This window comes from Anolis sagrei, chromosome 3 (genome assembly GCF_037176765.1).
Source record: "Anolis sagrei isolate rAnoSag1 chromosome 3, rAnoSag1.mat, whole genome shotgun sequence".
Classification (NCBI taxonomy): Eukaryota; Metazoa; Chordata; class Lepidosauria; order Squamata; family Dactyloidae; genus Anolis; species Anolis sagrei.
In genome coordinates, this window is record NC_090023.1 from 274,459,774 (window position 1) to 274,480,805 (window position 21,032).

At 45.9% G+C, this 21,032-nt stretch overlaps 1 protein-coding gene across 1 annotated transcript in view; it reads right to left on the bottom strand.

Moving 5' to 3' along the window:
* Positions 1–21,032, bottom strand: part of LOC132774666 (zinc finger protein 850-like) — a 59,963-nt gene that overhangs the window by 33,161 nt on the left and 5,770 nt on the right. Inside the window, exon 2 of the mRNA XM_067466195.1 lies at positions 17,973–19,481. Within this exon, the coding sequence (XP_067322296.1) occupies positions 17,973–19,416 (1,444 nt within the window). The 5' untranslated portion in view covers positions 19,417–19,481. The remainder of the gene's footprint in view (positions 1–17,972; positions 19,482–21,032) is intronic.

The following is a 21,032-nucleotide window of genomic DNA, read 5'->3' on the forward strand; positions in this document are numbered from 1 at the left end:
TTTCATACGCTTACGTATACATGGGACCCCCTGGTGGCGCAGCGGGTTAAAGCGCTGAGCTGCTCAGCTTGCTGACCAAAAGGTTGCAGGTTCAAATTTGTGGAGTGGGATGAGCTCCCACTGTTAGCCCCAGCTTCTGCCAACCTAGCAGTTTGAAAACATGCAAATGTGAGTAGATCAATAGGTACTGCTCCAGCAGGAAGGTAACGGCACTCCTAGAATCATAGAATCCTAGAGTGGGAAGAGACCTCCTGGGCCATCACCCAGTCCAACCCCATCCTGCCAAGAAGCAGGAATATTGCATTCAAATCACTCCTGACAGATGGCCATCCAGCCTCATAGAATCCTAGAGTGGGAAGAGACCTCCTGGGCCATCATCCAGTCCAACCCCATTCTGCCAAGAAGCAGGAATATTGCATTCAAAGCACCCCTGACAGATGGCCATCCAGCCTCTGTTTCAAAGCCTCCAAAGAAGGAGCCTCCACCACACTCCCTCCTGGGCAGAAAGTTCCACTGCTGAACGGCTCTCACAGTCAGGAAGTTCTTCCTCGTGTTCTGGTGGAATCTCCTCTCTTGTAGTTTGAAGCCATTGTTCCATTGCGCCCTAGTCTCCCTCTGGGCAGCAGGAAGGAAGCCTGCTCCCTCCTCCCTAGGGCTTCCTCTCACGTATTTATACATGGTGCTCATCAGGTCTCCTCTCAGCCTTCTCTTCTTCAGGCTAAACATGCCCAGCTCCTTAAGCCGCTCCTCATAGGGCTTGTTCTCCAGACCCTTGATCATTTGAGTTGCCCTCCTCTGGACACATTCCAGCAGTCATGCTGGCAACATGACCTTGGAGGCGTCTATGGACAACGCCGGCTCTCCAACTTAGAAATCGAGATGAGCACCAGAGTTGGATATGACTGGACTTAATGTCAGGGGAAAACCTTTACCTTTACCTACACACACACACACAGAGCTACTGTCAATCCATGGCCTATATTACTTCCCTTAATCTAAACACTAGAATCCTAGAATTGAATATGCCCTTTTTGCTGCTGCATCACACTCTTGGCTCAATTTCAGCATTTGATCCCCTAAGAGTCCTCCATCACTTTCATGTGTATGTGTGTGTGTGTGGCTATTGTCAGTCCATTGCCTATATTACTTCCCTTAATTGAGACAATAAAATCCTGGCAGCATTGACCTTTCTTGCTGCTGCACCCACTCTGGGCTTCTCCTCCGCTTGTGGTCCACAAAGACTCCTAGACCTCTTTCATGTGCGCGCGCGTGTGTGTGTGTGCGTGCGTGCACACACACATACACACACCCCAAGGTATAAAGCTATTGTCATTCCATAGTCTCTATTACTTCCCTCAATCTAAGCACTAGAATTCTAGAACTGCATTGTCTTTTGTTGTTGTTGTTGCTGCATCACACTCTTGGCTCACATTCAGTTTGTGGTCCACTAAGGGCTCGTCTATACTGCTATATAATCCAGAATATCAAGGTAGACAACCCACATTATCTGCTTTGAACTGGATTATCTTGTGTCTACAATGCCAGATAATGCAGTTCAAAGCATTTTTGAATTTATATAGCTTGTAGATTGCTAGATCCCTTTCATATATGTGTGTATGTGTATCACTACTGTCAATCAATAGCCTATATTACTTCCCTCTAGATACAAAACCTCAGAATCGTATTGGCATTTGTGTGTTTGTTTGTTTGTGTGTGTGTATGTATATGTCAATCAATAGCCTATATTACTTCCCTCTAGATCAGGGGTCCTCAAACCCTTTAAGCAGAGGGCCAGGTGACCGTCCCTCAGATTGTTGGAGAGCCGGATTATGATTTGCAAAAAACAATGAATGACTTCCTATGCACGCTGCACAAATCTTATTTGTAGTGCAAAAAACACTTTAAAACAATGTAGTAAACCGGACCGGGGTGTAGGGTGGCAACCTGTGCTGGACGGGGTTACACTCCCCCTGAAGCCACAGGTCCGCAGTTTAGGAGTCCTCCTTGATTCATCGCTCACGTTTGAGGCTCAGGCGTTGGCGGTGTCCGGGAGGGCTTTTGCACAACTAAGACTCGTGCGCCAACTGCGAGTGTACCTCGCGAAAGCTGATCTGCCCGGGGTGGTCCATGCCTTGGTCACCTCTAGGTTGGACTACTGTAATGCGCTCTACGTGGGGCTGCCCTTGAAAACGGCTCGGAAATTCCAACTTGTCCAACGAGCAGTGGCCAGGATGTTAACTGGGGCTCCTTACAGAGAGAGGTCAACCCTCCTGTTTAAGGAGCTCCACTGGCTGCCGTTATTTATTATTTATTTTATTTATTTGCTTTATTTTTATACCGCATTTTTCAGCCTAAATCGGCGACTCAATGCGGTTTACGATGCAATTTATATAAAAATAACAATTAGATTAAAACACAACATACACGACAGACAAAACAAGACAAAACAACATGGTCATCAACGCCTCAGTAAAATCAGATTCCGTTCTCATAATCCTTCTACCATTCCTTTGTTCATTTATACCGTCTTCATGAGTTCAGTTGCCTTGTTGACCGAACGCCTGTTCATAGAGCCACGTTTTGACTTTCCTCCGGAACTCCAGCAACGAAGGGGCCTGCCTGATGTCTATGGGTAGGGCATTCCATAGCCGAGGGGCCACCACCAAGAAGGCCCTGTCCCTCGTCCCCGCCAGCCGCGCCTGCGACGCAGGCAGGACCGAGAGCAGGGCCTCCCCGGACAATCTTAACGTCCTCGTTGGTTCATAGGTGGAGATGTGTTCGGAGAGGTAAGCAGGGCCAGAACCGTTTAGGGCTTTATAGGCTAAAGCCAGCACCTTGAATTGTGCTCGGTAGCGGATTGGCAGCCAGTGGAGCTGGCTCAACAGAGGAGTGGTACGCTCCCTGAGTGCCGCTCCCGTTAGCAACCTGGCTGCCGAGCGCTGGACCATCTGAAGCTTCTGGGCAGTCTTCAAGGGCAACCCCACGTAGAGCGCGTTGCAGTAATCAATCCGGGATGTAACCAGAGCGTGGACTACTGTGGCCAAGTCAGACTTCCCAACTGGCGCACAAGTTTGAGTTGTGCAAATGCTCCCCTGGACACCGCCGAAACCTGGGGTTCCAAGCTTAGCGAAGAGTCCAGAATCACACCCAAGCTGCGAACCTGCGTCTTCAGGGGGAGTGTAACCCCGTCTAACACAGGCTGTAACCCTATACCCTGTTTGGCCTTTCGACTGACCAGGAGTGCCTCTGTCTTATCTGGATTCCGTTTCAATTTGTTCGCCCTCATCCAGTCCGATACAGCGGCCAGACACCGGTTCAGGACCTGAACCTTAGTAGTGGGTGGGAAGGAGTGACAGAGTTGGACGTCATCTGCGTACAGATAACACCGCACCCCGAAACTCCGGATGATCTCTCCCAACGGTTTCATGTAGATGTTAAATAACATGGGGGACAATATTGAGCCCTGCGGGACCCCACAAGACAATGGTTGTGAGGTAGAGCAGTTGTCCCCCAGCACCACCTTCTGAGTACGATCCTCTAGGAAGGACCTGAGCCATTGCAGAACAGTGCCACCAAGACCCATTCCCGCGAGGCGTCCCAGAAGGATACCGTGGTCGACGGTATCGAAGGCCGCTGAGAGGTCCAGCAGAACTAACAGGGACACACTCCCCCTGTCTAGCTCCCTGCGCAGATCGTTCATCTTCCGGTCCCAATTCAAGGTGCAGGTGCTCACCTACAAAGCCCTAAACGGTTTGGGACCCGCCTACCTGCGTGACCGCATCTCCATATATGAACCCACATGATCCCTTCGATCATCTGGAGAGGCCCTGCTCACAATACCACCTGCGTCACAAGTGCGTTTGGTGGGGACAAGGGACAGGGCCTTCTCTGTGGTGGCCCCCCGACTCTGGAACTCCCTCCCCAAGGACATTAGACAAGCCCCAACGTTGGCAATCTTTAGGAAGAACCTGAAGACCTGGCTGTTCCAGTGTGCCTTCCCAGAATAGGAAACTCCAAGCATCATGTCCCAAATGCACTTTGGTAGAGATTTAGGATTTTCTGCACATTGCACCTACCTCCAAATACCTCTACATACCTCCTGTCAGGTTCAGCACTTTTAATTTTGTCCATTACATTTGGCCCGGCCTTTTAGATTTTAAATGCATCATGTGTCATTGTTTTTTTTAGTGTTTATTGTCTTTGCCTGATGTTTTATTATTGGCTTATGAGTTTTACTGTGATACTTGTGTGTTGTTGTTGTGGCCTAGGCCTTTGTAAGCTGCGTCGAGTCCTTCGGGAGATTTTGCGGGATATAAATAAAGATAATAATAATAATAATAATAATAGACCCTGAGTGAGGGCCGGGTAAATGACCTTGGAGGGCCATATCCGGCCCCTGGCCCTTAGTTTGAGGACCCCAGCTCTAGACACTAAACTCAGGATTGCATTGGCACTTTTTGCTGCTGCACACACTTACCTACTAGGGCTGGGCGGTTTCGTTTCGTTAATTCGTAATTCGTTAAAAATTCGTTATTTTTTTTTATAACGAAGCGATAACGAACCATTCTGGAGCAACTTAAAAACGAAACAAATTTTTAAATTCGTTTCGTAAATGCTTCGGATTCGTTATGTATTTGTTTCGTTATCGGTTTAAGGTCGTTTCGTTATTATTTCCACACGTCTGGGGCAAGTTTTATAGTTGTTTTTTGTTTCATTAGTGAAAAAAAATTATAATATCACACCAACAGTCCACAACAGAGAGAGAGGGAAGCTTCAGAAGTTCCCCCTGTCCCATTTGGAGGTTTTTTAGCGTATTGCGCGGTCGCGTCCGCCATTAACGAATCGATTCGTTATTGTTTCGTATTTGTTTCGTAATTTTTTAACATTTACGAAATTTCGTAAACATTGAACTTTTTAAAAGAAAAATTTTGGAATTCTTTTAAATATCGAAACGCAAAAACCCCCCAAAAATGAATCGATTTTAGAAACAATTTTTTCCGTTGTTACCCAGGCCTATTACCTACCAAGATAAATCAGAAAGCGCTCATAAAGCATCACTCCTATGTAGACAGACAAAGCCCGCTTGTGCCGGCCTCCCAGACGATATAAAAAACAAAACGGCGACGTGCTTCTCTGTATGCCTGAGCGAATGCAAGTGTCTATCTTGAGAAGCTTGAGAGACTCAGCAATTTTATTTATTTATTTATTGGATTGATTAGACTTGTATCCCGCCACTCCCAATTTGGCTCGGAGCGGTTTACAGCAGTAGATTAAAACAATACAACCAACTTTAAAATACAATAAAAACGCGAAACAGACATAGTCCCGAGTTATTCACCCATCGAAAGCTTGTCGGAAAAGAAAGGTTTTACAGGCTTTCTGAAAAGCAAATAGGTCTTGGATAGTTCGGGTTTCAACTGGCAAGGTGTAATGAAAACGACCTTTAAGACGACAGGGCCGAAGCCTGCATGACAGTGGCTGTCATCTTGGCTGGCAGGCAGAGCAGGAGGAGGAGTCAAGCTGACTCCTGATTGGGTATAGCAATTGGGGGAGGAGTTGGTTTAGAGCGGGAAAATAAGCTGCCAGTTTTGACAGAGAGAGAAGGGTCTTGACTTGAGACAGAGAAGGTTGTGAATTTAAGATAGGGAGTTACAGCAGGGATCTGACAGAAAGGGAAGAGCTTTTAGTGAGCCTTAAGTTTAGGGAAATAGGCTGAGACAATAGGCTAGTATTTTACTGTGTTGTGAGAGCCAGTAAAAGAAAGATTTGTCTCCAGAGCTTACTACCCTGTGGTGGAGACAGATCTGCAACTGAATCACGCTTCTGTACCACTCATTTCTATGAGATGTTGTTAATATAAAAAGTTCAATAAACTCTTTCTAGTTAACTTTCAACTGGTGTATGCCTCAATCTATCCATTTCCTCAGAACTCACTCAAACCCATTTTTGAGTCCAGTCATCCAGTGAGGAAGCCTACTGGTCAGTCGTAAGGCCGAACAGGGCATAGGGTTACAGCCTATACTGGATGGGGTCCCACTCCCCCTGAAGTCGCAGGTTTGCAGCTTGGGAGTGATCCTGGACTCATCGCTGAGCCTGGAACCCCAGGTCTCAGCGGTGGCCGGGAGAGCTTTTGCGCAATTAAAACTTGTGCACCAGTTGCGCCCGTACCTTGGGAAGTCTGATCTGGCTACAGTGGTCCACGCTCTTGTTACATCCCAAATAGACTACTGCAATGCTCTCTACGTGGGGTTGCCCTTGAAGACTGTTCGGAAACTCCAACTAGTCCAGCGAGCGGCAGCTAGACTGCTTACTGGAGCGACATACAGGGAACACACCACCCCCCTGTTATGTCAGCTCCACTGGCTGCCGATTCAGTTCCGAGCACAATTCAAGGTGCTGGTTTTGACCTACAAAACCCTTTACGGTTCCGGTCCAGCGTATCTGTCCGGACGTATCTCCCTCTTCGTCCCATCTCGGAATCTGAGATCATCTGGGGAGGCCCTGCTCACGACCCCACCACTATCACAAGTGAGGCTGGTGGGGACGAGGAGCAGGGCCTTCTCAGTGGTGGCCCCTCATCTGTGGAACTCACTCCCGGGGGAAATCAGGGCTTCAACTTCCCTCCTTGCCTTCAGGAGGAAGGTAAAGACGTGGCTCTGGGACCAGGCCTTTGGGCACCCTGACAATTAGACATGGAACCAGAATGATAGGACCAACAATGTGTGGAAAGTAGAACCTAACTATGAGTCGGTTAAACGCTGACCAGCAATGAGGTTTGTATTGCTTTTATTGTTTTAATTGTTTTTACGGGTTTATGGCTATTCCTGCCGATATTGATTGTTTACGTTAATTGTTATCAGTGTTATAATTATTGTTGTTATTGATGTTATGTTTTTGATGTTATGTTTTGTAATACAGGCATCGAATTGTGCCTTGTTTGTGTAAGCCGCCCTGAGTCCCCCCGGGTGAGAAGGGCGGGGTATAAGCAACCGTAATAATAATAAATAAATAAGCCCTAGAAGAATCAAGAGCTCAAACACCCCTTACCTCAAACACATTCACACCTTTGGTTCCTCAGGCCAGTAATTCTGAGGTGGCGGCGGCTAATATTATTACCAAGAACATTCGGTCACTTGTATATATAACATAGGGTCAGCCTTTAATTTCGCTATATTGGTGGCAGCGGTGTGATTGTTCGTCCACCCTGCCCAGATATCTCTTTAATTTTACTATACAAGGCATTCCATGAATAAGGGGCCACGATCGAGAAGGCTCTCTGCCTAGTTGAGGACAGATGATAAGTCTGGATGTTGGGGACTTCAAGCAAATTTTGGTCCTCGGACCAAAGTAATCTCTGGGGTTGGTAGGGGGATAAGCGGGCCCTCAGGTACGCCGGCCCCAGACCATGTAAGGCCTTAAAGGTTAGTACCAACACCTTGAAAGTGATCCAGGACTCAATCAGAAGCCAGTGCAGCTGTTGTAGAATTGGGCTGGTACAACACCTCGCTGGCACCCCGGCGACAAGATGAGCCGCCGCATTTTGCACCAGCTTCAGTTTCCGGATGACTGACAAAGGAAGGCCAATGTAGAGGGCATTACAGTAGTCAAGCCTCGAGATGACCGTCACCTGGATCACCGTAGTCAGGTCGTTCCTAGATAGGAAGGGAGCCAGTTGCCTAGCCTGACGTAGGTGGAAAAACGCAGATCTGCTCACGGCAGAGACCTGGGCCTCCATCGTGAGCAGCAGAGGGTCCAATCAGACACCAAGGCTTCTTACAGAAGGTGACGGACTACTACTGGTTTCAAACATCAAAAATGATATTTATTTATACAAAGTCCTTGAAGACTTGGCACAGTCCATCACAGTTGCAAACAAACAGTCAATAGATGAAGCTACAAAAATATCCTTTCTTTTCTTTAGTTATAGAGGTAACCTTTTCTCCAGAAGGCAGATGAGATCCTGGAATCTCAACACCCTAACCTTAAGCTGTTGTGGTTTAGAAAAAAGCAGGTTTTGTCCCTATCTATAACTTAAGGTTAATTCTGGAGGCAAAGCAGTGAAGACTCTCTCTCTATTACTATATAACTCAATCTTCTCAATTAAGCTTATCATAGAATCATAGAATCATGGCATCCTAGAGTGGGAAGAGACCTCCTGGGCCATCATCCAGTCCAACCCCATTCTGCCAAGAAGCAGGAATATTGCATTCAAATCACCCCTGACAGATGGCCACCCAGCCTCTGTTTAAAAGCTTCCAAAGGAGGAGCCTCCACCACACTCCCTCCGGGGCAGAGAGTTCCACTGCTGAACGGCTCTCACAGTCAGGAAGTTCTTCCTCATGTTCAGGTGGAATCTCCTCTCTTGTAGTTTGAAGCCATGGCTCCATTGTGTCCTAGTCTCCAAGGAAGCAGAAAGGAAGCTTGCTCCCTCCTCCTCCTCCCTGTGGCTTCCTCTCACATATTTATACATGGCTCTCATCATGTCTCCTCTCAGCCTTCTCTTCTTCAGGCTAAACATGCCCAGCTCCTTAAGCCGCTCCTCATAGGGCTTGTTCTCCAGACCCTTGATCATTTTAGTCGCCCTCCTCTGGACACATTCCAGCTTGTCAATATCTCTCTTGTCAATTATCTATCTACGATATCTCAATTTAGCTCAATACACAATATACTATCTATATTAACGCAATATATCTTAATACTTATCTATAATGTATAATATACTATCTATCGCGTATCTATAATGTATAATATACTATCTATAGCTTATCTATAATGTATAATATACTATCTATAGCTTAATATAGCTTACTCAGTTTAGTTTTTGCAATGGTTTTCCCAGAGCTAACTGCCTAGCCACCAGCACGTCTGAAGTCTTTCCTCTAAACTGAAAAGGCAGGGGAGATTCCAAAATGGAGGTCTCTTCCCTGGGAGAAAAGGCGGTCCCTGGACCCAAAGAGATACCTTTCTGAACCAATAGCTGCAAAGGAGGCCTGCAGGCACTGATACTATTAACTTTTAGGGATCTTGCGAGGCTTCAGCAGCCCTGGGAGAAAATGCAAGAGGAAGCAACCTCAAGCAACTGTAAAGTAAGGCAAATCCGGCTCCTGGGAGACGGAACACAACTCACAAATGGACAAACGGGCCTGAGCCTACGCCCCTCACGCCGAGTTGGTTCTCTCTCTCCTGATTCTGCTCCCCGGAGACAACGTTGCGACGTAAGGACACGTCTGCTCTCTGCAATAAACCTGACAACGGCTACTTGCCCATCACCTGTTGGTGTTGTTGTGAGAAAGGGAGAAGGAAGTCCAGTCTTCCAATTCTGGGCACCACAATTCAAGAGGGATATTGACAAGCTGGAATGTGTCCAGAGGAGGGCAACTCAAAGGATCAAGGGTCTGGAGAACAAGCCCTATGAGGAGCGGCTTGGGGAGCTGGGCATGTTTAGCCTGAAGAAGAGAAGGCTGAGAGGAGATATGATAGCCATGTATAAATATGTGAGAGGAAGCCACAGGGAGGAGGGAGCAGATCAAGGGTCTGGAGAACAAGCCCTATGAGGAGCGGCTTGGGGAGCTGGCCATGTTTAGCCTGAAGAAGAGAAGGCTGAGAGGAGATATGATAGCCATGTATAAATATGTGAGAGGAAGCCACAGGGAGGAGGAAGGAGCAAGCTTGTTTTCTGCTTCCCTGGAGACTAGGATGCAATGGAGGAATGGCTTCAAACTACAAGAGAGGAGATTCCATCTGAACATTAGGAAGAACTTCCTGACTGTGAGAGCCGTTCAGCAGTGGAACTCTCTGCCCCGGAGGGAGTGTCGTGGAGGCTCCTTCTTTGGAAGCTTTTAAGCAGAGGCTGGATGGCCATCTGTCAGGGGTGATTTGAATGCAATATTACTGCTTCTTGGCAGAACAGGGTTGGACTGGATGATGGCCCAGGAGGTCTCTTCCAACTCTTTGATTCTAGGATTCTTTCTTGAAGTTGATCAGGGATTTCTCTGCGATGGGCAGACTCGCTTTGTCCACCTCTGATCATGTGTGAATCCCCATCAGTCACTCTTCTTGTTCTGTTGCCGCTGGGCCTGTATTTGGTTGGCTTTAAATATAGGATGTGTAACCTTTGCCCAGCGGGAAGCCAGGGGCCTAAGAAGAAGTTCTCAGAGGTTTCCACTACAAAAGAGTCTTGAGATGGCTTGAAAAATACAACAAAGTCTTTTATTAATGAATCAAACAGGCACTTCAAAGCTTTCTTGATAAAGAATAAGTTCTCTCAATCTTGCCCACAGGGGACAGGCACTATCTTCAGTAACTTTCTCTAAAGGAAAATTCCCCTTTTTGAACTTCTCCCAAGGCTGACTAAAATCCAACCCTCACTGGTGTGGGTTCGGCTGCCAGGTTGAACTGCTTCTCGAGCGCTGAGAGGACCTACCAGCAAGGCCATGGATGTTCTCCAGCTGGAGTTCTTTAGACCTTAAGGCTGTCTTCCTGGAAACTCTCAAGGCTGTGGAAGGCTTCCCTGGAGTTCTTAGGAGATTCTTAAAGCTGTTCTCCCTGGAAATTCTTTCCCTGGAGATTCTGTGACCCTGGAAATTCTTAAAGGTTGAAGCCTTTGTACAGGGGAAGCAACACACATCCTAAACATTGGCTAACTTGGCTGAAACTAAACTCAAAATGGCTCACTTCCCTACCAAAGCCCAAAAAGGGGGCGGGACTAGGGAACCTAAGGATAATTGACAGGCAATTGACCCAATAACTGCAAAATAAGGAGAGCCATCTAACTGCAAAGGCATATAACTTCAAAATACAGGCAGCATCAAACAGATAGCAAGATAAGGACTCCACCCCACTCAGACCCATCGTGAGTGCCATTGGATACCCCACGTACGACCTAGCAAAATTTCTTGCTGCACAGTTACAAAGCCATATTGGGCTCACTACACACTACATCAAGGACTCAGCCCACTTCATAGAAAAAAATCAGCAATCTCAAGCTAAAGACCAACCACAAACTGATCAGCTTCGATGTGGTATCTCTATTGACCATGGTCCCGGTAGCAGACACCATGGCACTCATCAACCAGAGGTTCCCAGAAGACATCACGGCTCTGTTCCACCATTGCCTCACCACCAGCTACTTTCCGTGGGACAATGAATTCTACGAACAGAAAGATGGAGTAGCTATGGGGAGCCCTCTCAGCCCGGTCATAGCTAACTTCTACATGGAACACTTTGAAGAACAAGCTCTGGAAACAGCAACCAAAAAGCCCACGATATGGTTCAGAGATGTGGAGGACACCTTCACCATTTGGAGCCATGGAGGAGAAGAACTCCACAGGTTCCTGGACCATCTCAACAGCATCCACCCAAACATCCAGTTCACCATGGAAAAAGAAAATGAAGGAAGACTGCCTTTTCTAGATGTCCTAGTCATCCGCAAACCAGATCAACAATTGGGTCACACCGTCTACAGAAAACCCACACACACAGATAGATATCTACAAAAAAACTCCAACCATCACCCAAGTCAAAAAAGAAGCCCCATTAAAGCCTTGGCAGACCGTGCAAAAAGAATCTGCGAACCCCACCTCCTCCAAGATGAACTGAACCTCCTCAACTGGGCTCTCCAGGCCAAGGGAGACTCCACCTCAGACATCAGAAGACCTGCAAGACCACCAAGAAGAAGCCACGAGAGTCAAGATGAAGATCCACCCAGAGGAAAAGTGTTCTTGCCAGACATCAAGGGAACCACTGACCGCAGGGGGAAGCTGAGGAGGAAACACAACATACAAACTATCTCCAGACCCACCAAGAAAATCCAACAAATGCTCCGTTCAGCAAAGGACAAGAGGGATCCTCTCACCTCTGCAGGAGTCTACCATTGTATACCATGCAGCTGTGGACAAGAAGTCTCCAGAGGGACCACCACACGCAGCCGCATTGCCCAGACACGCATCAAGGAACATGGAAGGCACTGCAGACTCCTTCAACCAGAGAAGTCAGCCATAGCAGAGCACCTGATGAACCAGCCTGGACACAGCAGATTATTTGAGAACACAGAAATGCTGGACCACACCAACAACCACCATGTCAGACTACACAGAGAAGCCACTGAAATCCACAAGAAGCATGTGGACAATTTCAACAGAAAGGAGGAGACCATGAAAATGAACAAAATCTGGCTACCAGTATTAAAAAACTCTAAAATTATAACAGCTAAACAACAGAGAGGAAAAAACCAGGCACAGATTAACACCTCCCAGCAACAGATTTTCCCAGGCTCAGGCAGGCCTTCAAATGCTAATGAGGGTGATCAGCTAAACATTCACACCTAACTGCAGCAGGGAAGAGCTCCTTGCCCCACCCCAGCCATTCCACAGATATATAAACCCATTGTCCTAGTTCCAACAGACCTCACAACCTCTGAGGATGCTTGCCATAGATGCAGGCGAAACTTCAGGAGAAATGCCTCTAGAACATGGCCATATAGCCCGAAAAAACCCACAAGAACCTAGATAGCAAGATAAGCTGGGACTCCTGGTGCGGCTGTACCAAAACACTTCTCGTGCGGGATAGAGGCTTCCTCCCGTCCCTGAGGATAAACGATGCTTGCGTTCTGCAGTTATTATTCTATATTCAGCATTCCTATGAAACAAAACCCCGGTCTCCTTGTAAATGGGACCGTAACCATTTTCGTCCAGCATTGTAAGCACTGGAGTCCAGCATTTCCGACCCTCTCTGCAAAGGGACCACAACATGCGACACATACCCCACGACTGTCTTCTCATTCTTCAACACGGCTGCCTTTGTATGTCTTCGATCAGAGCTTTCCAAACCGTGTGCCATGACACGTGAGTGGGTGTTGCCTGCAGGCGCATCGCATGGGAGATTGTTCCCCCCACCTCCACTGGAGGAGACCCCCAAAAGGGCACCCAGTCCCACCTCTTTCAGTAGGCAGGAAGACACAGCCAAAGCCCTCCCAGCAGACAGCCATCCAACCTCCGCTCAAAAACCTCCAGAGGAGACTGCAGATTCCCAGCCAGGAAGGCACCGTCGAAGCATCCCTTGAAGGCCACCCAGCCTGTTGAAAAACACCCAGAGCCGGGGTTTAATCGCTCCGGAAGGGGAGGGAGTGCCGGTGTGATCAAGTGCAAGTACCGTTAGAACAATTTGTTGATTGAGTTGCAGTAATCGCCACTAAAATGGCCAAGTTCCTAATTAAGAAAATAAAATCTCTTGATAACGAAGTTTGAGATGAACCACAATGAACAGCTATAGAGGAAACTACACAAAAATTGCTGATGCAGTAAAGATTATATGAAGAGTGTGTGTGTGTGTGTGTGTGTATACACACATACACATGCTAGCCGTCCCCTGCCATGCGTTGCTGTGGCCCATTATGAAGAAATGGGAAAGAAAGGAAAGAGGAAGAGCTGGTTTCTAAGCTATCAATACACAACGGAAGTGGCAGAGTGTCAACCTAAGGCCCGTCGCAAACTAGGTTCCTGCTGGAGAAACCCTTGCTAGCAAGTCCCTGACGTCATGAGCCTGCGCCTCTCTCCCCGCCCCTTTCTCCACCCCTTTCTCTTTGCGAGCGTGGTTTTTCCTTTGCTAGGGCAGCATTGCCCGCATTTTCTCTCAGTTGAATTCTGCCAACTGAGAGAAAATGCGGGCAATGCTGCCCTAGCAAAGGAAAAACCACGCTCGCATGGAGAAAGGGGCAGAGAAAGGGGCGGGGAGAGAGGAGGAGTCTCGTGACGTCAGGGACATGCTAGCAAGGGTTTCTCTCGCAGGAACAGAGTTTGCGACGGCTCTAAGATAGGCTCGTTTCAGTCTCCTCAAGGCCAAAGGTTTATATGGATGTGTGGAAGGGCCCTGGGATACCTGAGTCCACACTGCCATATACCCCAGTTCAAAGATATTATAGGTGTTGTTGTTGTTGTTGTTATTATACTATACATATTATTATTGGCTTCAAACTACAAGAGAGGAGATTCCACCTGAACATGAGGAAGAACTTCCTGACTGTGAGAGCTGTTCAGCAGTGGAACTCTCTGCCCCGGAGGGAGTGTGGTGGAGGCTCCTTCTTTGGAAGCTTTGAAACAGAGGCTGGATGGCCATCTGTCAGGGGTGCTTTGAATGCAATATTCCTGCTTCTTGGCAGAATGGGGGTGGACTGGATGATGGCCCAGGAGGTCTCTTCCCACTCTAGGATTCTAGGATTCTATGATCTATGACACAAATATTAGATATTATAGAGTTGTTGTTGTTATTATTATTATTATTATAGTATAGATATTATTATAGGCATATAGATATTATTATTATTATTACAGACACAAATGTTATTATTAAGGCCATGTAGGTATTATTATTATTATAGATGTTATTTATTTATTTCGTATCAAAAGCATTGCTCAAATTAGTATAAAACTGATGAAAAATAGAAGGAGCGCAGGGCTAAATATCTTTTGAGCAAAAAAGGGCAATAGATGTATGGATATTATTACAGACCTATAGACATTATTATAGGCATATAGATATTATTATTATTTAGAAATTATATAGCTGTTATTATTAGAGATGTATACATATTATTATACGTATATAGATATTATTATTATTAAAGACATTATTGACATATAGGTATTATTATTATAGATGTATAGATATTATTAGCAGACATATTATTATTATAGGCATATGGATAATATTGTAGACATATAGGCATTATTATTACAGACATACAGATATTATTATAGACGTGTAGATATTATTGTTATGGACATATAGATATCATAGACATTTATTATTATTATTATTATTATTGACTTATAGATATTATTATGATAGACGTATAGATATTATTATTGTAGATATTATATCCCAGGGTTGCTATAGAGTAGAAATGGATGTCCATCTTTCGAGAGTGTTTTGATTGTGCCTTCCTGGACAGCCATTCCTAACTCACAGAGCGTGCATTTCCTGTTTTTCTCCTTTCTTTGGACTTCATTTCCCAGAATTCCTTCCCATAACTCAGTATGGGTGAGCTTTCTGGGAGGCCAATGTAGAGACGTGTGTGTGTGCATATAGGGGTGTGTGTGTGTGACACTAACATGAAAAGTTTGGAAAGCTCTGTCTTGGAGAGTCTCTCTGGGGTCAAATACCACTATTCTCTCCAATGTGAATTCTATGTCTATGTAGATTCAGATCCTCATTTTAAAAAAAACCCTTTCAAGATGCCGTGCATTTATAGGGTTTCTCCCCAGTATGAGTCCTTTGATGTGACTGTAGATGTGCACGGCAACTGAAGCTCTTTTCACACTCCAGGCATTTATAAGGTTTTCTCCCAGTGAGTCCTTTGATGCAAACATACATTTGCACTCAGTGAAGCTCTTTCCACACTCCAGGTATGTATAGGGTTTCTCCTCAGTGTGATGTATATGCAGACTTTGATGTATACAGAAGTGTGAACTCGAAGAGAAGCTCTTTCCACACTCCAGGCATTTATAGGGTTTCTCCTCAGTGTGACGTATACGCAGACTTTGATGTATACAGAAGTGTGAACTTGAAGAGAAGCTCTTTCCACACTCCAGGCATTTATAGGGTTTCTCCTCAGTGTGATGTATACGCAGACTTTGATGTATACGGAAGTGTGAACTCAAAGAGAAGCTTTTTCCACACTCCAGGCATGTATAGGGTTTCTCCTCAGTGTGATGTATACGCAGACTTTGATGTATACGGAAGTGTGAACTCAAAGAGAAGCTTTTTCCACACTCCAGGCATGTATAGGGTTTCTCCTCAGTGTGATGTATACGCAGACTTTGATGTATACGGAAGTGTGAACTCGAAGAGAAGCTCTTTCCACACTACAGGCATTTATAGGGTTTCTCCTCAGTGTGACGTATACGCAGACTTTGATGTATACAGAAGTGTGAACTCGAAGAGAAGCTCTTTCCACACTCCAGGCATGTATAGGGTTTCTCCTCAGTGTGACGTATACGCAGACTTTGATGTATACAGAAGTGTGAACTTGAAGAGAAGCTCTTTCCACACTCCAGGCATTTATAGGGTTTCTCCTCAGTGTGACGTATACGCAGACTTTGATGTATACAGAAGTGTGAACTCGAAGAGAAGCTCTTTCCACACTACAGGCATTTATAGGGTTTCTCCTCAGTGTGACGTATACGCAGACTTTGATGTATACAGAAGTGTGAACTCGAAGAGAAGCTCTTTCCACACTACAGGCATTTATAGGGTTTCTCCTCAGTGTGACGTATACGCAGACTTTGATGTATACAGAAGTGTGAACTTGAAGAGAAGCTCTTTCCACACTCCAGGCATTTATAGGGTTTCTCCTCAGTGTGACGTATACGCAGACTTTGATGTATACAGAAGTGTGAACTCGAAGAGAAGCTCTTTCCACACTCCAGGCATTTATAGGGTTTCTCCTCAGTGTGACGTATACGCAGACTTTGATGTATACAGAAGTGTGAACTTGAAGAGAAGCTCTTTCCACACTACAGGCATTTATAGGGTTTCTCCTCAGTGTGACGTATACGCAGACTTTGATGTATACAGAAGTGTGAACTCGAAGAGAAGCTCTTTCCACACTCCAGGCATGTATAGGGTTTCTCCTCAGTGTGACGTATACGCAGACTTTGATGTATACAGAAGTGTGAACTTGAAGAGAAGCTCTTTCCACACTCCAGGCATTTATAGGGTTTCTCCTCAGTGTGATGTATACGCACTTTGATGTATACGGAAGTGTGAACTCGAAGAGAAGCTCTTTCCACACTCCAGGCATGTATAGGGTTTCTCCTCAGTGGGATGTATACGGTGACTTTGATGTATACGGAAGTGTGAACTCAAAGCGAAGCTCTTTCCACACTCTAGGCATTTATAGGGTTTCTCCTCAGTGTGATGTATACGCAGACTTTGATATATACAGAAGTGTGAACTCAAAGAGAAACTCTTTCCACACTCCAGGCATGTATAGGGTTTCTCCTCAGTGTGACGTATACGCAGACTTTGATGTATACGGAAGTGTGAACTCGAAGAGAAGCTCTTTCCACACTCCAGGCATTTATAGGGTTTCTCCTCAGTGTGATGTATATGGAGACTTTGATGTATACGGAAGTGTGAACTTGAAGAGAAGCTCTTTCCACACTCCAGGCATTTATAGGGTTTCTCCTCAGTGTGATCTATACGCACTTTGATGTATACGGAAGTGTGAACTCGAAGAGAAGCTCTTTCCACACTCCAGGCATGTATAGGGTTTCTCCTCAGTGTGATGTATACGCACTTTGATGTAAACGGAAGTGTGAACTCGAAGAGAAGCTCTTTCCACACTCCAGGCATTTATAGGGTTTCTCCTCAGTGTGATGTATATGGAGACTTTGATGTATACGGAAGTGTGAACTTGAAGAGAAGCTCTTTCCACACTCCAGGCATTTATAGGGTTTCTCCTCAGTGTGATGTATATGGAGACTTTGATGTATACGGAAGTGTGAACTTGAAGAGAAGCTCTTTCCACACTCCAGGCATTTATAGGGTTTCTCCTCAGTGTGATGTATACGCAGACTTTGATGTATACGGAAGTGTGAACTCGAAGAGAAGCTCTTTCCACACTCCAGGCATTTATAGGGTTTCTCTTCAGTACGAGTCCTTTGATGTGAATGTAGACTTGAACTATAATTGAAGCTCTATCCACAATCAATGTGTTTATAGGGCTTCTCCTCAGTGTGAGTCCTTTGATGTAAACGCAGACTTGAAGTTTCAATGAAGCTTTGTCCACAATCCAAGAATGTATAGGGTTTCTCCCCAGTGTGAGTCCTTTGATGTAAATGTAGTCTTTTCACTCTGAGTGAAGTTCTGTCCACACTCCAGGCATTCTTATGGCTTCACTCCAGTGGGAGTCTTTTGATGTCTACATAGATTTCCACACATAGTAATGTTCCATCCACATTCATGGTACGTTTAAGGTTTCTCCCCAGTATGAGTCCTTTGATGTTTCTGTAAGTTTGAACTACGAGTGAAGCTCTGTCCACACTCCAGGCATTTATAGGGTTTCTCTCCAGTGTGAGTCCGCTGATGAGAACGTAGAACTTTACTATAATTAAAGCTTTTTCCGCACTCCAGGCATTTATAGGGCTTCTCTCCAGTGTGAGTCCTTTGATGTGAACGCAGACTTGAACTATTAGTGAAGCTCCGTTCACAGTCCCAGCATTTATAGGGTTTCTCTCCGGTGTGAGTCCTTTGATGTGAACGCAGACTTGAACTATTAGTGAAGCTCTGTTCACAGTCCCAGCATTTATAGGGTTTCTCTCCGGTGTGAGTCCTTTGATGGGAACGCAGACTTGAACTATTAGTGAAGCTCCGTTCACAGTCCCAGCATTTATAGGGCTTCTCTCCAGTGTGAGTCCTTTGATGGGTACGTAAACTTGCACTGTGATTGAAGCTCTGTCCACACTCCAGGCATTTATATGTTTTCCCCCCAGCGTGAGTCCTTTGATGTGAACGTAGACTTTCACTCCCAGTGAAGCTCTGTCCACACTGCAGGCATTCATAGGGTTTCTCCCCAGTGTGAGTCCTTTGATGTGAACGTAAACGTGCACTGTGAGTGAAGCTCTTTCCACACTCCAGGCATTTATAAGGTTTCTCCCCAGTGTGAGTGCTTTGATGTGAACGCAAAAGTCCACTCTTAGTGAAGCTCTGTCCACACTCCAGGCATCTATAAGGATTCTCTCCAGTGTGAATGCTTTGATGTGAACGTAAATGTCCACTGTTAGTGAAGCCCTGCCCACACTCCAGGCATCTATAAGGTTTCTCCCCAGTGTGAGTGTTTTGATGTGCATGTAGACCTCCACTCTGAGTGAAGCTCTGCCCACATTCCAGGCATGTATAGGGCTTCTCCCCAGTGTGAGTCCTGTGATGTGAATGTAGATACCCGCTCCTAGTGAAGCTCTGCCCACACTCCAGGCATTTATAGGGTTTCTCCCCAGTGTGAATCCTCTGATGTGAACGTAGATTTGAACTATGATTGAAGCTCTGCCCACACTCCAGGCATTTATGTGGTTTCTCTCCAGTGTGAATCCTCTGATGTGCACGTAGACTTCCATTCTGAGAGAAGCTCTGTCCACATTCCAGGCATTTATGGGGTTTCTCCCCAGTGTGAGTCCTTTCATGTTGCTGCAGATGATCTCTCCGAGCGAAGCTCTTTCCACACTCCAGGCATGTATAGGGCTTCTCCCCAGTGTGAGTCCTTTCATGTTTCTGCAAATGATCCCTCCGGGCAAAGCTCTTTCCGCAGTCCAGGCAAGAATAGGATTTCTTCCCAGTGTGAGTCTTTTCATGTCGCTCCAGATGATGACTCTGAGCAAAACTGTTTCCACACTCCAGGCATGTATATGTTTTCTCCTTCATGTCAACAGGGATATCAGTAGTTAATTGAAATACAGATACTTGATTCTTCTTTTTTCCTTTCTTATCTGTAAGTAAGATAAAAGAAAATCATCAAGATGGATGGATGGGAGTTTCTCAAGAGTAAAATACTCAAGGCGCAATTGCAAACAGTGCCAACAAAGAGGAAAAATAGGACAACCGCGAAGAAGCCAGAATGGATGTCCAAAGAACTTCTAACTGGGCTAAGACACAAAGGAGACATGCAAAAGAAGTGGAAAAAGGGAGAAATCACCAAAGAAGAATTCAAACAAATAGCCAACTCCTGTAGGGAAAAGGTCTGCAAGGCTAAAGCATAAAATGAGCTCAGACTTGCCAGGGACATTTAAAACAATAAAAAGGGCTTCTATTCTTATGTCAGTAGAAAAAGGAAAAACAAGGAGGCAATAGCGCCTCTTCGAGGAGAAGATGGGGCAATGCTGACAGGGGACAGGGAAAAGGCAGAACTACTTAATGCCTTCTTTGCCTCGGTCTTCTCACAAAAAGAAAGTCACCTTCAACCTCAGCAAGATGGAGTGGATGAGGGATTAGAGGACATCCAACCCCAAATTGGGAAACAAGTCGTCCAGGAAGACCTGGCCGCTCTAAATGAGTTCAAGTCCCCTTTCAGGGCCAGATCAACTACACCCAAGAGTACTGAAGGAGCGAGCAGAAGTCATTTCGGAACCATTGGCAATCATCTTTGAGAGTTCTTGGAGAACGGGAGAAGTTCCAGCAGATTGGAGGAGGGCCAATGTGGTCCCAATCTTCAAGAAGGGGAAAAAGGACGACCCAAACAACTACCAATGTCTGGTCAGCCTCACGTCAATACCAGGCAAGATTCTGGAAAAGATGGTTAAGGAAGCGGTCTGCAAACACTTAGAAACAAATGCGGTCATCGCTAAGAGTCAACATGGATTTATCAAAAACAAGTCATGCCAGACTCATCTGATCTCTTTCTTCGATAGAGTTACAAGCTGGGTAGATGCGGGGAATGATGCCGTGGATGGAGCGTGTCTGGATTTCAGGAAGGCCTTCTTGGACAAGGTCCCCCATGACCTTCTGGCAAGGAAACTAGTCCAATGTGGGCGAGGCAAAACTACGGTGAGGTGGATCTGGAATTGGTTAAATGGACGAACCCAGAGGGTGCTCACCAATGCTTCCACCAATGCTCACCGTGAGTCGCCCTAGGGCTGAGAACGGCGGTCTACAAATGCAGTAAATAAATAATTTCCTCTTCATCCTGGAAAGAAGTGACAAGTGGAGTGCCATCCGCAGGGTTCCGTCCTGGGCCCGGTCCTGTTCAACATCTTCATTCATGACTGAGATGAAGGGCTAGAAGGCGGGATCATCGAGTTTGCAGACGACACCAAATTGGGAGGGAGAGCCAAGACTCCAGAGGACAGGAGCAGGAGTCAAAACGATCTTGACAGATTAGAGAGATGAATGGCCAAAACCAACAAAAGGAAGTTCAACAGTGACAAATGCAAGATACTCCACTTAGGCAGGAAAAATGAAATGCAAAGAGACAGAATGGGGGACGATGAGGCCTGGCTCGAGAGCAGTACGTGTGAAAAAGATCTTGGAGTCCTCGTGGGGAG